Source organism: Danio rerio, chromosome 23 (genome assembly GCF_049306965.1).
Source record: "Danio rerio strain Tuebingen ecotype United States chromosome 23, GRCz12tu, whole genome shotgun sequence".
NCBI lineage: Eukaryota > Metazoa > Chordata > Actinopteri > Cypriniformes > Danionidae > Danio > Danio rerio.
The window spans coordinates 2,600,666-2,617,070 of record NC_133198.1 but is presented as its reverse complement, the minus strand read 5'-3'; the positions used below and the strand labels follow the sequence as shown (position 1 = coordinate 2,617,070).

Sequence of the window (16,405 nt, the reverse complement as noted above, 5' to 3'; positions counted from 1 at the left end):
GCCTATCCAATTGCCCTATAGCGCATGTGTTGGACTGTGGGGGAAACCACCGGAGTACCCGGAGGAAACCCAACACGGGGAAAACCTGCAAACTCCACTTTCCTGTGAGGGTTGAGTTTAGAGGTACGGTTGGGGTGGAGAAGAGAATATACAGTCTGTACAGTAAAAACATCATAACAGCTATGGGAAGTCCCCATAAAGATAGCTGTACTAGCGTGTGTGTGTGTGTGTGATGTGGATGAGTGTAGCTCCTCATATAGTTTAGTGCTGAATGAAGCTCTTTTCATGAGCGAGTGTCTGTCCGTCTCCCTCTGAGCAGCACAAGGAAAACATCTGTTCTCGGTTCAGGACATTTCTGGGCTTTATGTGCTCTCTGTGTTCAGGTCAAAAGATCACGCACTCCGGCCACAAAACACAACCTGTGGCTGTTTTATAATGCGCACAGACAGGCGTAAAACACAGCAAATGATGTGAACGCCAATCCAACACTGCTGCCTTTAGTGTGTGGGACAGAAATGAAGAGTTGAAGCTTTGTGTTGCGGTCAGAAGACAGTTCATCTTTTATTTACAGCGGCTACCAGTTTAATGCTTGGTGTGTGCATGTATTGGAGGGCTTTAAGTAGGGAATAATTGATGATTGATGCCTGAATTTCTCAAAACTAATGCATTGTTTTCTAACAATTCAATGGACCATAGTGAATTCTTCAGCGTATACCGTAGTTCTCACAGCTAAAGCCACTGTTCAGATGTTGTTTTTCAGATATTTGTCAGTCTCATACTGCTCCTGTGTAGCACTCGCTTCTTACACATATCATCCAAATGTTTCTGTTGTGACTTGATGTGATTTTTAACTGTGTAATGACTGAAATCGTTCAGTGTAGGGATATGAAGCTCCTCTATAATGCCCTTAAAACCTGCCAGATCTACTTTAGCTGTTTTAATATGAAAATAACCTTAGAATGTTCATCAGCCAAAAACTAATGCCTAAATTTTATAGAAGAGATTTGATCTTGTTGCTAATTGTTGTTTAACCAACCCTGGCTCATTCTGAAAACGTACCACTATATACGTTTCTGGAGACCGCAAAATATGTCCCAGGATCTACGTTGTTTTGCAGCTTTTGTGAATCCAGCAGAGACCGCTGTGTACGCTTTTTGAGATCTCAAATGTCTCTCGCGGGTGCCATTCGCTCCTGCTGTTCTCGCATAAACCCACCAGAGGCCACTGACGACTGACTGACAGACTGACCGATCGACTGACCCACCCTCCTCCTTTCCTAAACCCAACCAATTGTATCGACTGACCCGCCCACCCACTTCCCTAAACCCAACCAACATTTTTCAAAAGCGATTCAGAAAAAGAAAAGCCCTCGTCTGATTTTCACCACGTTTTCAGATTTTACCACATTCTCAACCTAATATACTTGTTGATTTAGTTTCTTGGATTCTGTTTTACCTGCTTTCTGGAACTGCGCTTCACTGGACTCAAACCCTCATCATGGTCAACTCCTCTCTGCATCTCAAGTCTGCCGACGTACATGGTGAGCTACTGGACAAGCAAGCCTGATCTCACGAGAAAACGTAAGTAGTTTACGTTTTGCCAGTTTAGTGGCCAGTTTAGAGTTGAGTCGTATGAAATTGTACGATTTTAAAAAGGAGGCGTGGCACCTAACCCCACCCCTAAACCCAACCGTCATTGGGGAAGAGCAAATCGTACTAAATTGCATGAATTATATTGTACGAATTCATTCGAAATAGCCACTAAATCAAAAAGTTACGAATTGCCGTGAGACTGTGGGAAAGCCGTCCATATGGGGTAAGCGGTCAGCTGGTAAGCGTGAAACGAAACAGCATCATACCGCTTCGTATCGTTCGTTTTAAAGATTAAATGCAGCCATTCTAACTACATAGTTTGTGATCTCCATAATGTATATAGATGTATATAAAGGATGTTTATCCCTTAATTTTTTTGATGGGATCAAATAAACTTTTGTAGTCATCTTAACTTACACCAGTCATGTTGTTACCACGACTGGGGTGGAGTGACAGGAGACAACAGGAGGTAAGATCCAATATGCAGTTTTATTCAAAGTCAGGCAAGCAGTGGTCATCAGGTGCAAACGGGTATATGAAGGCAGTCCAGAATCGTCGTCAATATAACAGGCAATAGGTCTAAAGGCAGGCGGCTAAACAGGATAACAAAGGTACAAGGCTGGGATCGAGACACGGAGAAACAAGACAGGGAAACGCGTTGTAATGTTACACAGGGAAAACAAGACTCGGCCAACTGGAAGCGTGAGAGAGTGGCTTATGAATGGAATGAAATCAGTCTGTGAACAAGATTCAGCTGGTGATGCAATCAGGATAGATGAATGAACAGACGTGTGTGTTTGGGAGCAGTGCATGTATGAATGTGTAGTCCTGGGAAAAGCGGAAATGTAGTTTAGAGAGTTTGTGTGAAAACCAGCGATCCTCTGGGAAGCGATCGCTGGTTGTGTGACACATGTATTATATTTGTTTTATTAGTACTACTAGTATTTATTATTATTAAATCATTAATTTTCCTTCTTTCATTTCCACACAGAAATGCCAACTGACCCAGCCAGGACTTGAACCAGCGACCTTCTTGCTGTGAGACGACATTGCTAACTACTGAGTAACCGTGTCGCTATTATTATTAATATTATTATTATTGTTATTATTATTATTATTATTAAGGATTTAAAATACGACCAACATTATTCTGATTGTCATTTCTGTTTATACACATTCCTGTTTTTTCTGTTATATTATTTTTTGTTTACAATGTTTACCATAGGGGCGATGCATTGGCGCAGTAGGTAGTGCCGTACCCTCACAGCAAGAAGGTGTGGAGTTTGCATGTTTGCGTGGTTTGCAGGTGCTCCGGTTTCCCCCACAGTCCAAACACATGCGGTACAGGAGAATTGGGTAGGCTAAATTGTCCGTAGTGTGTGTGTGTGAATGAGTGTGTGTGGATGTTTCCTAGAGATGTTGCGGCTGGAAGGGTATCCGCTGTGTAAAAACGTGCTGGATAAGTTGGCGGTTCATTTCGCTGTGGCGATCCCGGATTAATAAAGGGACTAAGCCGAAAAGAAAATGAATGAATGTTTACCGTATTTGGTATGTTCTGTGTTGTGTTTACTGTATGTTGTGTTGTAAATTGGTTTAATCTATAGGCTATATAGTAGAAGTCAAAAGGATAAGCTCTTCTGTGAAACTTTAAATCCTGTAAAAAATTCCCAAGAGCCGTTTAATGGAGAGAAATTTTTTTTAACATCGTAGTCTTAATAACTAATTTCTTTTGTCTTTCCCATGATGTCAGTACATATATTTTAGTTATTTTACAAGACAATATTCACCATGAAATGCAATTTAAAGGTGTAACTAGGTTATGGTACTGTAACTAGGATAATTAGGATAATTATGCAAGTTATTGTACAGCCATTAAAAAAAAATCTTAAGGGGGCTAATAATATTGACAGTAAAAACTGCTTTAATTCCAGTCAAAATAAACCAAATAAGACTTTCCCAGAAGAAAAAAAACATTATAGCAAATACTATGAACACTTCCTTACTCTGTAACAGTAAACAACACTTGGGAAACATTTGAAAAAGATAATAAAATAAAATTGTCCAGCAAAGTTTGCCCTCAATTGCTGCCGTTTTAGCTTGTGAGCTGCATCTCTCTGTGTGTGTATGTTGTGGGAAGAGAAACGCTTGAGCTGTTGTTTATTGTGCAGTCTGAGGAATGTGTGTGCTCTGCTGAGAGTGTAATGGATTTAGTGGTGCTCGTTTGACCCGCGTCTGCTCGGCGTCAGTGCGAAGAGCCGCTAAACATGCGCCGCATTCCGGAGACAGAGACCCGCACACAGGTGCAGCTCCCCCGCAGACAGAGCCCCACACCCGGGCAGACCTACGGGCACAGGACACCCCCTTTGCCGGAGCACATCACCTGCGGGACACGCCGAGCACAAGGAGCAGGATTGAGGACGGACAGTCCTCTTCAGAAAGCCGGTTAATTATTAGCCACACACCCGCTGAGCGGCTCTCGGGTCCCGCAGAGCCCCATGCTGGACACCGGGCTAATGTGTGTCCTCTGATCTTCAAGATGAAGGATAAATAAGAGCCCGTGCTCCACTAAATGACCTGCCATTGTGCTTTGTTTGTCAGATTTTAAGGGATAGTTCATCCCAAAAATGAAAATTCGGTCATCATAAACTACTGTGTAAAAATATGATCAATTAGTCCTGACATCATATGTTTTTTAGGTCATTGTAACTCATTAAACTAAGTTAATTATGTTAACTTAATTTTAGAAGTTATGCAAGCTGTTTTAAGTTTTATATGTTCAATGGAAGAGGTTAATTTCATTCAACTTAAAAATTGAAGGCAACCTGAATTTTTTTTTTTACAGTGAACTTATCCTTCACTTGTTCAAAGCTTCATGAGTTTCTTTTTTTCAGTCGAACAGAAAAGAAGATATTTTGAAGAATGTTGCAAAAACTGTAAGCATTTCCATTGTATTTGTTTTTCTATCTTCAAAATATTCTTTTTTATTTCAAAAGTAAAAAGTACACTGAAAATAAAACTCCTGGTTGCCTTAAATTTCTAAGCTGAGTCTATTGATCTTATATATTGTTATATCTGACTTAAAACTGCTTGCATAATTAATACAAGTGAGTTAGAACATGGTTAACTTAGTTCATTCATTCATTCATTCATTTTCTTTTCGGCTTAGTCCATTTATTAATCTGGGGTCGCCACAGTGGAATGAACCGCCAACTTATCCAGCACATGTTTTATGCAGAGGACGCCCTTCCAGCTGCAATCCATTACTGGGAAACATCTATACACAGTCATTCACACACATACACTACAGACAATGTAGCCTACCCAATTCACCTATAGCGCATGTGTTTGGGCTTGTGGGAGAAACCGGAGCACCCGGAGGAAACCCAAGCAAACACAGGGAGAACATGCAAACTCCACATAGAAATGCCAACTGGCCAAGCCGAGGCTGAAAACCAGCAACCTTAGCTGTGAGGCGATCGTGCTACCCACTGCGCCACTTACAGACTTTGTCTATAAGTTTCCAGCAGGCATACTTTTGCAATTAACTACACTGTAAAAAAATCCGTAATTTTATGGTTTATTTAGGGCAGCTGGGGTGCCGGAAAAACAGTAAAATAACGCCTGTTAAAATTACAGAAATATACCGTAAAATAATGGCTATTAAATTTCCTTAAATTTGAATTTCTGTAATTTAATATCCGTTATTTTATGGTATATTTCTGCAAATTAACGGCCATTATTTTACGTTTTTTTTTTTCCCGGCACCCCAGCTGCCCTAAATACACTGTTAAATTACATTTTTTTTACAGTGTATGTTTTTAAATATGGATTTGAACTATTTCAATGTAAAATTAATATTTTAAAAATAGTATAATTAAATAAACATGTTTTGTTTTGCACAAGAATAGACTTTAACACATGCATTAAACAATTTATTTTATTCATTCATATTTCTTCGGCCTAGTCCCTTTATTAATCTGGGGTCGCCACAGAGGAATGAACTGCCAACTTATCCAGCATATGTTTTACGCAGCAGATGCCCCTCCAGCTGCAACCCATCACTGGGAAACACCCATACACACTCATTTACACACACACATTATGTACAATTTAGCTTATTCAATTCCCCTATAGCGCATGTCTTTGGACTGTGGTGGAGCACCCGGAGGAAACCCACGCGAACGCGGGGAGAACATGCAAACTCCACACAGAAATGCCAACTGGCCCAGTCGGGACTCAAACTAGTGACCTTCTTGTTGTGAGGCGACAGTGCTAACCACTGAGCCACTGTGCTGCCTTATCAATTAACTTTAGATTACTATTATTATTACTATTATATTTACTTCATAGCTTCCACTCACTCACACATTTTGTATTTAAATGTAGCTGTGCATAATATATAAATGATGTGTAAAACTCCAATGTTTGTTAAATGTTCTATACTTTAGTAAATAGCTAACTAATATATTTATTAATTATAAATATTATTATTATTATCTAATATAAAATCAAATCTTTCTCATAGTTGTAATAAAAATTTTTGTGTAAATCTCAGGCTGGAGTCAAGTGTGTTTTTTTTCCCGCGGGCACCTGCAGGAGGCGTGGCCATTAGTGGCTGTGCTGGGGTGGAGCTATAATCCCCGCCCCCAGACGCTCCCTTATATGAAGAGTTCGCGTGCTCTGAATGGCAGCAGAAGTTCATTCATGTTCAACCTCCAGAGTTTTCTGCGCATCTGAAGGAGACGGATTCAGTCAAGAGCTGATCTAAAACTTTCGCTGAAGTTTCGAGGGGATATTTACAAAGATGCCACGCTCATTTCTTGTCAAGAAGTATTTCACCAACAAGAAGCCAAACTACAGTGAACTGGAGAGTCAGACTGGTGAGAGTGAAATTAAGAGACGTTTTATTTCATTTATTAAAAGATCTCAGTCGATTTGAACTAAAGTCATTGGTCATGACATTCTCTATATGTTGATATGTTTTATTTTACTTATTTTTTCAATTGATGTCACTTATAGATATGTTTTTTTATTGTGTTATTTTAATTCTATATATTTCTATTTTATTCTATATTCTATTTTATTCTATATATTTTGTTACCTTTACTATGCCTCTCTTCAGCTATTCTCTCCCGGTATTTGGCCTCGGTAAAGTTAGTTTGACGTTTGACATTCATTAGACATTCGGTTACAAAACAATTAAATTCTTTGCTTATCCGATTTACTGAAAATATGAATTCAGTACTCTATAAAATCAACACAGGGAAAACTGTAAAAAAAAAAACAAAGCTTGTGCAGCATAGAGGATAATTTTTAGACAATTATAGAGTTTATTTGAATATTGAATGTTTAATTGACTTTTAACATTTTTACATTAAAAGTTATTTAAAAATATTACAAAATAAATAAAGTGCTGATTCTAAAAGCAGATCTTGTGCAATAAGCAGGATGTTTTTCTGAACATTTTGGTACTGGTTTTATTGTATAATTTCATATGGTTGAATTGTTTAATTAATTTATATGCTTATTTTTTTATCGAGAAATTAAGCCTTGTGCAACATAAAGGGCACATATTTATGCCTTTCTGACCTATTTTTGGCTACACCTGAATCAGAAAGATGCATGAGTTTTTGTTCCACATTGGTATTTATGAATTTATTTGGTAGATAATTGTCCAATAATTTAGATTTTTTGGCCAAATAAATCTGTATAACTAAAAAAATATTAAAGAATAGGAAAAATACTTTACATATCATTACATATTTTTAATTCTAAACCAAAAATAATGACACGTTCTGCACGATTTGCAGAATATCATCCTAGGCTTGTTGAATAAATGTTTAATGACACATTAAAAGACTACTTGAGAAACCAAATGATATTTAAAATGCAACTTACTTGTCATTTCAAGTGTCTTATACTTTCCTGCTGTCTTTCAAAACCCCTTGGGTTTTACCTATTTGTCAGGTTTTTAAGTCACTTAAAATAAAACAGAATATTTAGACCATTTCTGTTATGCATTTGATTAAGCACAGGACAGAATAAGCATGTTTTAAATAAGTATCTTACTCAAATTATTTCACTCACATTTTGAAATCAGGACAATCAGATGAAGAATAAATAGGAAGTGTGTAATGTTTACGTCTAATTATTAGGAATATTTGTTGAGCATGAAATAAATCAGGACCTAATACATTGCATACCCGTTACATATTTCTTTATTTCTGAAACAAACATTATGACACATACACCACGGTTTACAGAATGCCATGTTAGGCCACTTGAGGAAGAGTTAATAGTGTATAAATTAACATTTTTGCATTCACTATCCCTTTAAGTATTGATTTAAGTATTTAAGAATTTTTAGTATGTTAACCATTGCTCCCTCAGCAGCATAGCATGCTTTGAATGGCATCAAACTTTTTCTTTTGAATGCTAAAATGCTTCAGCTATTCTCACATTACTTTGATCATATCTAAATCTGAAAGACACGTCCGCACCACATTGGTAGTTATGTGTAAATTTGGTAGATAGCAGTCAAATAATAGTTTTTTTTTTGAGCACCATATAAATCAGGTCTAATACATAACATATCCACTACATATTTTTATTTCTGAACCAAAATGAATTACACAGTCACAGTTAACATATTAACTTACATGACCTCATTTAAAAGACACTAACAATACTTGTGCAGAATGTATTAATCAGCTCAGCATTTACTAATGTATTGTTAACATCCGAACTCATGCTTGTTAATGCACCATGAGTTAACATGAACTAATAATGAACAACTGTATTTTTGTTAACTAACATGAATACAAATACTCTAACTCAGGGGTGTCAAACTCAATTCCTGGAGGGCTGAAGCCCTGCACAGTTTAGTTCCAACTCTGCTCCAACACACTTACCTGTAGGTTTCAAACAAGCCTGAAGGACTCAATTAGTTTGATCAGGTGTGTTTAATTAGGGTTGGAACTAAACTGTGCAGAGCTGCGGCCCTCCAGGAACTGAGTTTGACACCTGTGCTCTAACTGTTCATGTTAGCAAATGCATTAACTAATGCAACCCTATAGTAAAGTGTTACTGATGAAATGTTTACCAAGATTTACAAATTGTCAGTAGTTAGGCCACTTGAGGAGAGTCAATGGTGTGGAAATGTACATTTTTGTGTGTACTATCCCTTTAAGTACTGATGGACTCCCAATAGCATGGCTGTATATGTGAGTCATTGTAGGTGTATATGCACATGTTTTATGTACAGTGTGTGTTGATAAGTGACGTTTGAATTAAATCCTGAATGGCCCCTCATACTTTTGCGTATTCCAACACTCTAGTGGGTAACACTTTAGTTTAGGTCACAATTCCTACTATTTACCACTGGCTTATTACCTATTAGATGTTAACTTAAGATTATTAGTAGTTATAAAGTTTGTGTGCTGCATAGACATGGGATGATAACCGGTTTCAAGTTATACGGTGGTTTGTAAAAGTCATACTATTCTTAAGGTATAGGTAAGATTTTTTTATTTAGTTAATATTTTATTTATTTTTATTCATGATTTAGTTTTTTTTAAAGGAAAGATCTCCAAAGATGCTGTTTTAATTGTAAAGGAATCTGTGCTTTTGAAACTAATGAAGACAGCAGAAGTCAGTGGTTCCCCTGCTGAAAAATCCAGCTTAAACCAGCCTAGGCTGGTTGGCTGGTTTTACCTGGTTGACCAGGCTGGTTTTAGAGGGATTTTGGCTATTTCAAGGCTGGTTTCCAGCCATTTCCAGCCTAGTCTTAGCTGGTCTGGCTGGAAATTTGACCAGCCAAATCCAGCTAAAACCAGCTTGACCAACCTGGTTTAAGCTGGACATAGCTGGTTTTGGCTGGACTCCCAGCTTGGCTAGACTGGTCATGCTGGTTTTAGCTGGTCATCTCCCAGCCTGATCAGCTAAGACCAGGTTGGAAATGGCTGGAAACCAGCCTGGAAGATGCCAAAACCCCTCTAAAACCAGCTTGGTCGACCAGCTAAAACCAGCCAACCAACCTAGGCTGGTTTAAGCTGGATTTTTCAGCAGGGTCATCTGAATTATTTAGCCTGATGTTTACTGCTACAAATAGTTATAAATGTTTCTCAAAATAAAATAAATTATGTTAAAAGGGGGAAAAAAGTGGTTGTTTTTTACCCAGACATTTAAAAAGAATATATTTTAGAGCAGTGATCACAATACCGTGATATATTTATCCAAGGTGATCATACCATCAGAATCTTATATCAGCCCATGCCTAATGCTGCATCCCTAATCCTACCCAAAACACAACTTCCACCTTACTAACTATTAGTAAGCAGCTAATTAGTAGTTTATTAAGCTAGTACCCTGCTGAAAAATCCAGCTTAAATCAGCCTAGGCTGGTTTTAGCTGGTCGACCAGGCTGGTTTTAGAGGGGTTTTGGCCACTTCCAGGCTGGTTTTCAGCCATTTCCAGCCTGGTCTTAGCTGGTCAGGCTGGGAGATGACCAGCTAAAACCAGCTTGACCAGCCTAGCCAAGCTGGGAGTCCAGCCAAAACCAGCTATATCCAGCTTAAACCAGGCTGGTCAAGCTGGTTTTAGTTGGATTTGGCTGGTCATTTTCAGCTAAGACCAGGCTGGAACTGGCTGGAAACCAGCCTGGAAATGGCCAAAACCCCTCTAAAACCAGGCTGGTCAACCAGCTAAAACCAGCCAACCAGCCTAGGCTGGTTTAAGCTGGATTTTTCAGCAGGGTAGTGTTAGTTAATGGTTTGCTAATACAGTGATCTCTTCCCCAGACCGGCGATATGCAGTCGTCCCGCAGTGCTTCCCCCTGGATGACCCCCTGGTGCCCAAATATCCCTCCATGCTTGTGTGGAGCTCCAGTGCTCTGCCATTCCCTGGGGTCTCCTCCAGCGTGTCCTGCCCCCCCGCACCCCTGGACCTGAGCTCTCCGTCCAGCAGCAGCAGCAGTGGAGAGGAGGATGACTGCCGCACATCTGACCCGCCCAGTCCAGACCCCAGTGACCGCTTCCAGTGCGCGCACTGTGGGAAGAGCTGCAGCAGCCCAGCTGCTTTGTCCCGCCACCAGCTTGCACACTGCAGCCCACAAGACGGCATCAGCGGAGCTACCAACTCCCTCACCAGCTCCAGGGCCGCCTTCCACTGCAAACACTGTCCCAAAGAGTACAACAGCCTGGGTGCGCTGAAGATGCACATCCGCTCGCACACACTGCCCTGCGTCTGCAGCACCTGCGGGAAGGCCTTCTCCAGACCATGGCTGCTGCGGGGACACATCCGCACACACACCGGTGAGTTACAGTAGAGTAGAGTAGTGTTTCTCAACCACGTTCCTGGTTCCAGAGGCCACGTTTACACTAATGCGTTTTAGTTTGAAAACGTAAAGGTTTTGCTATGGTTACGCTATGCGTCTACACTACGCCGAAGTTTTCGAGCACCGAAACAGAGCATTTTGGAAACGCTGGAGAGGCTGTTTTCAATCTGAAACGCTGCTGCTCCGTCTCAGTGTGGATGTGGGAAAACGGAGACATCTGAAAACGGAGGCGGGGCTGCCGACATTCGCTACCTGAATGGGGCTTTTGTGTCATAACAGTGGCGCAAAAAGGGGGTGCAGTATATGCGGCGCATAGGGGCGCCACACATGGGGGGGCGCCATTGTGCCAAAACTATTTTTGAAATGATCCTTACTAAAAGTTTCAAATAAAAAAAAAAAATAAATAAATATGTTTTGTTAAAAATGTTTTTTTTTTGCATTTTGTATGAGTATAATATTGTATTTTAATAAATAAAAAATTATACCATGAGTTGCATACGTTGGCACACACATTTTAATTCAGAATCAACACAATAACATGCAGTCGCAGAGCCAAGCGTAAAGTGTTCATGCAAACGTAACTTTAGATTTTTTTTTTTTTACAATTTTTATCAAAATAAAACTGTCAAATCATACATACAGTACAGTTGAGGTCAAAAGTTATAAGATTAATCTGAATTTTTTCTTTATTTATTATTAATTATTTAATTATTTTGCCTAAATAAGAGGGATCACACAAAATGTATGTTTATGTAAGTACAGACCTATTTCACATAAACCGATATTTCAGATAAAATATTTGGATTAAAAATTCACCTATATAAATATTATATACTTGATTATAATGATTCTTAACCCTGTTAAAGTTGACACATGAACAAATTGTCCAAATATTCACATTTTTTGGAACTGAAATGTTTTTAATCCTTCTATCAAGATCCATTTTATACAATATACATGTTTTTATAAATTTATTATGTGTCATATTGATACATCAGGCCTTTTGGTAACTTTTTTTGTTCAAAACTATTTTATTTTAGTTACAAAACTTGAACCCGCATACCTCTCAGTATATGTGTAGTTGCGCCCCTGGTGTCATTGCATATCCTTCCCTTATTGGTCAAGCCCCTATCACATGACTATAACACATGGCTTTAACGCTACCGGAAGACAGCAGACCAGCCTTCACTGTAAACAACAACATGGGCACAGAAATGGGAGCGTTGTTTGCACTATTGTCTGTTTTAGGCGCCATTGTGCAGTTATTCATTTGGTACAAAAAAAACTGTGAACTGTTTGCTTGTGAAATGCTCATTTTTTCCACTTAGACTTACTTTGCGTCCTGTAAATAGCGAATGCGCTCTTGGCGCGAAGCAGCTGGCTCTTAAAGGGAATGGGAGATGAGACTCTAATTGGTTTATTCTCAAAACACACCTATAACTCATTAAGAAAATAAACTCAACCCTTTTAGAACATGCGCCGTGGCGCAAGGCAGATTTTCCGTCCTTAAATTAGCAAAAACGCGTCCTGACACGCCCTGAAAGCGTTTGCGCCCTGCGTTTTGCGCTCTGCGCATGGACCGTCAAAATAAAGCCCTATGTATTCAAAAATGATCAAACTGTTTAACTCTAAGGGAGCTTTAAAATGAGGCTCTTTTAAAGCGGAGTGTGCTATAAACAGCGAGTTCTTCCTCTGCAATGCACCAGCAATCACCCAGAGCAACTGTTTTGGGTTTTCATGCATAATCATGTTGTATTTGTACCCATCATGTGTGTGTGTATACTAAAAACACGACTCTCTATCTGTGTTTGAAGGCGAGCGTCCGTTCTCCTGCCCTCACTGCAACCGTGCATTCGCTGACCGCTCGAACCTGCGGGCTCATCTGCAGACCCACTCCGAGGTGAAGAAGTACCAGTGCGGGTCGTGCTCTCGGACCTTCAGCCGCATGTCCCTCCTGCACAAGCACACACTGTCCGGCTGCTGTCCGGCGCTCTAGTGGACACACACCGCCTCAGTGACTGAATGAACTGTGTTCAACCACAAGGTGCCTTTCTTTATTCCACAAGCCAAAGGAGAGATGTTATTTTTCTACACAGAGATCACTTGTCAGCCATATTTGCAACGTTCAACTCATGCAAGACCAAAGTCCTGTCTATATGAACGGGGGAAATCTTGAAAACTGCTTACTGAACTCTCAAGTAAACACATATTTCAATTCAGCAACACAATCTAAAGTGACCTGCCCTCTTACTGTAGTCGCTTTGGACTTAGTCACATTTAAAACACAGAGTTTCTGTTTGGTCCAGCTAAAGTGTGCATGCAACGATTGGCACAATGCTAATCTCCTTTACGGCTGTTTCACAGGTAACCAGAGGATGCTGTTATTAACCCTTAAGGACTGGAGGATGACACTAAAGGACAGGATATGGGATGGGATGTGCTGTGATGAGTTTTCTCCTGCCGTAATAAACGCAGACACACAGTAATGGACAAACGATAGGGTGTGCCTTAAAGGGGAAGTGAAGCACTCGGTCAAGTTTACATTATTTTGTACATTGGATTCCACTTTAATGAAAATATAGTAAACAAACTCGATTAACGTAACCATTTAGCAGAAAACAGCACGTTTCATCATAGATCTTAGACCTAGGGTGCCGCCATCTTGGAATGTCTCTCTGTGTCTGATGTCATGGGGTTGGTTCCTTTCCCTCAGCTGAACAGATGCAGAAGAAAAGGACTGAACATGGAGGCTGGATAGCATAATTTATACCAATGTGTGAAGGACGTGGAGCTGCTGGAATGTGTGCGTCAGACACAGCGACATTCAAAGATGGCGGCATTCTAGCTCTAAAATCTATAGTAAAACATGCCGTTTTCTGCTAAATGGTTACATTAATCGAAATTGTTTACTATATTTTCATTAAAAAGGAATCCAATGTACAAAATAATGTAAACTTGACTGAGTGCTTCATTTCCTCTTTAACAAACAAACTTTAACAACAATCTGTACAACCCCTCCCCCACAGAACCACGTGACTATACAGACTTGGCTATTTTGACTGGAAGGCGGGACTTTCTTCGCTATGGCAGCCATTCTGAGCGTTGCACTTTTTCCCATTCAAAACAATACAACTAAACTGTGTCTATCAATAGTTTAGGTTTTACCTTGCATGCCTTGACATGGTGTCCAACCCAGTCTGCAGGTTTGAAGGGTCTAGCCTGGCTCTGATGGATTCTTAGGATGCACCTCGGTGCCGGCTGGTCCGGGCCTGTAAGGCACAGCTGCTGTAAAGTGTGTGTGTGTGTGTGGTGAAGACTCGTCTCTCAGCAAGATCTGTGGGGATGTATTGAGACAGCTGTTGCAGCGACACATGCACTGGCTCTCGGCGTCCGCTTATCTCCTGAAAGGCACACCAAAGACCTGTTTTAATAAGAAGCTCAATTAGGCTGAGGAATTCTCTCTGTAATTCGATCTTTGAGGTATTGTGGCCATTGGCTTCTCTTAAATGCACAGTCTGACTCGGCGGCTCTGTGTTTTATTCTCTTCTTAAAGGTGTCAAAAAGAGAGCCGTTTGGGATTTGGAGGAGGGTTATGTACAAAATCTCTTGCTTAAAGGGGTAGTTCACCCAAAAATAAAAAACATTTACTCATTATTTACTCGCCCTCGAGTGGCTCCAAGTTGGGTTTCTTTCTTCTGTCGAACACAAAAGAAGATATTTTGAAGAATGTTGGAAATCTGTAACCAGTAAATCTTGATGTCTATAGTACTATACTGTAAAACCCAACAGCCAACTTTATCTAAGTAAATGAGTTTAGTTAACTCAAAATTGACTGTAAGTTAATTCTACTCATTTGAAAAGAGTTTTGAACTCAGTGTTGAAGGTAATGAGTTAATTAAATACCTCATTACTGAAATAGAGTAAGCTTACAGTACTCATATAGATTAGTTTAACTCCAACTGTTTGAGGAAACCGATTGCCACAAACCATTGGAGTTGCCTTAACCTACTGGGTTTTACAGAGTTCTTTTCATTTATCGGGTTTTACTGTGCTCAAACTGCTTCGTTTACTCAAATGGAATAAGTTCACAGTACTCATTAGGATAAGGTTTTAAACTTAAATGGTTTGTTGCAATTGGTTTCCTCAAATGGCTTGAGTTACCTTAACTTTTTGGGTTTTACAGAGCACTATTGAAGTCGATGGCTGTTTTTACCCCGTCATTATACAGCATATCTTGTTTTGTGTTTAACAGAGGATAGAAAGAAGCGTTTTTTTTTTTTTTTTTTGTAATTATTTTTTTCAGGGTTTTCCCCTTTATTGGATAGGAAAAGGAAAGTAGAGAGAAGGCGACGCAGTGGTGCAGTGGGTAGCACGTTCGCCTCACAGCAAGAAGGTCGCTGGTTCGGTTGGCGTTTCTGTGTGGAGTTTGCATGTTCTCCCTGCGTTTGCGTGGGTTTCCTTCGGGTACTCCAGTTTACCCCACAGTACAAACACATGCAGTACAGGTGAATTGGGTAGGCTAAATTGTCCGTAGTGTATGAGTGTGTGAGTTGATGTGTGTGTGGATGTTTCCCAGAGATGGGTTGCGGCTAGAAGGGCATCCGCTGCGTAAAAAACTTGCTGGATAAGTTGACGGTTCATTCTGCTGTGGCGACCCCGGATTAATAAACGAACTAAGCCGACAAGAAAATGAATGAATGAATGAAAGTAGAGAGAACCGACAAGAAAGCATGGGGAGCAGAGAGAGAGGGGAAGGATCGGCATAGGACCACGAGGCGGAATCGAACTCGGGTCGCCGTGAGCACCGGAGTGCATGTGTCGACGCCCCAACCACCACACCACTGACGCCGACAGAAACAAGCGGTTTTTGAACAAGCGGAGGATGCATAAATGATGACAGAATTTTCATTTTTTTGGGGTGAACTGTCCCTTTAAGGTCTTCCATAAAGTCTGTATCATCTGCTGCGCTGCGGACATATTTTTTCCAAAGCCACAGTGCTTTATATGAAACGTTTGTCTTCATGTTGGTTATATGTTGGACCTTTGAGGCAAACCAAATGCTATGCAATCTTTGTTTGAGCATTGACGATGTTTTCGTGTATTTCTACTTGTATTTCTACAGTTTTTTTGTCCAATAAAGTAATTTATGTTTTTTGTTCAAGACGAAAGGGGCTGATTTGTGTTTTTTATTAATTTTTATTAGAATGGAAAGGGGTAATAATGAATCATTAAATGAATAGTTACTGTCAGGGGCGGCGCAAGGGGGTGGGTGGTGGTTGGGGGGGGGTGAGTAAGGACGATTCTAAGGGCCCATACTATTAGGGGGGCCCCAGAGACATTATCAAGGGCCCGCACAAGTCCAAACCATCCAAGGATGTTGTAGGATGTGAAGAGATATATCAATTATCAAAATACTGGTGTATTACACTATTAAAAAAATATGGTCGTTTACCATAAAATATAGACAATTATTTGAAAA

The 16,405-nt window shown here is 40.0% G+C and overlaps 1 protein-coding gene across 4 annotated transcripts; it reads left to right on the top strand.

The window, feature by feature from the left end:
• The first annotated feature begins 6,281 nt into the window (after positions 1 to 6,281).
• On the top strand, positions 6,282 to 16,094 carry snai1b (snail family zinc finger 1b). Of its 4 annotated transcripts, XR_012398421.1 has the most exons (5): positions 6,282 to 6,472; positions 10,391 to 10,903; positions 12,741 to 12,970; positions 13,291 to 13,427; positions 13,891 to 16,094. XR_012398421.1 is itself a non-coding variant. In XM_073938742.1 (4 exons), the coding sequence occupies exons 1-3, from the start codon at positions 6,397 to 6,399 to the stop codon at positions 12,920 to 12,922; spliced, it is 771 nt and encodes a 256-aa protein (XP_073794843.1). In that variant the 5' UTR covers positions 6,282 to 6,396; the 3' UTR covers positions 12,923 to 12,970; positions 13,291 to 16,094.
• The last annotated feature ends 311 nt before the right edge of the window (positions 16,095 to 16,405 follow it).

What these genes read in the sequence shown, in the direction of transcription:
- snai1b (XM_073938742.1), top strand. Translation starts at nt 6,397, where the DNA reads ATGCCACGCTCATTTCTTGTCAAGAAGTATTTCACCAACAAGAAGCCA. An exon ending in TGAACTGGAGAGTCAGACTG is followed by an intron (nt 6,473 to 10,390) that starts GTGAGAGTGAAA and finishes TCTCTTCCCCAG; the next exon opens with ACCGGCGATATGCAGTCGTC. An exon ending in ACACATCCGCACACACACCG is followed by an intron (nt 10,904 to 12,740) that starts GTGAGTTACAGT and finishes CTGTGTTTGAAG; the next exon opens with GCGAGCGTCCGTTCTCCTGC.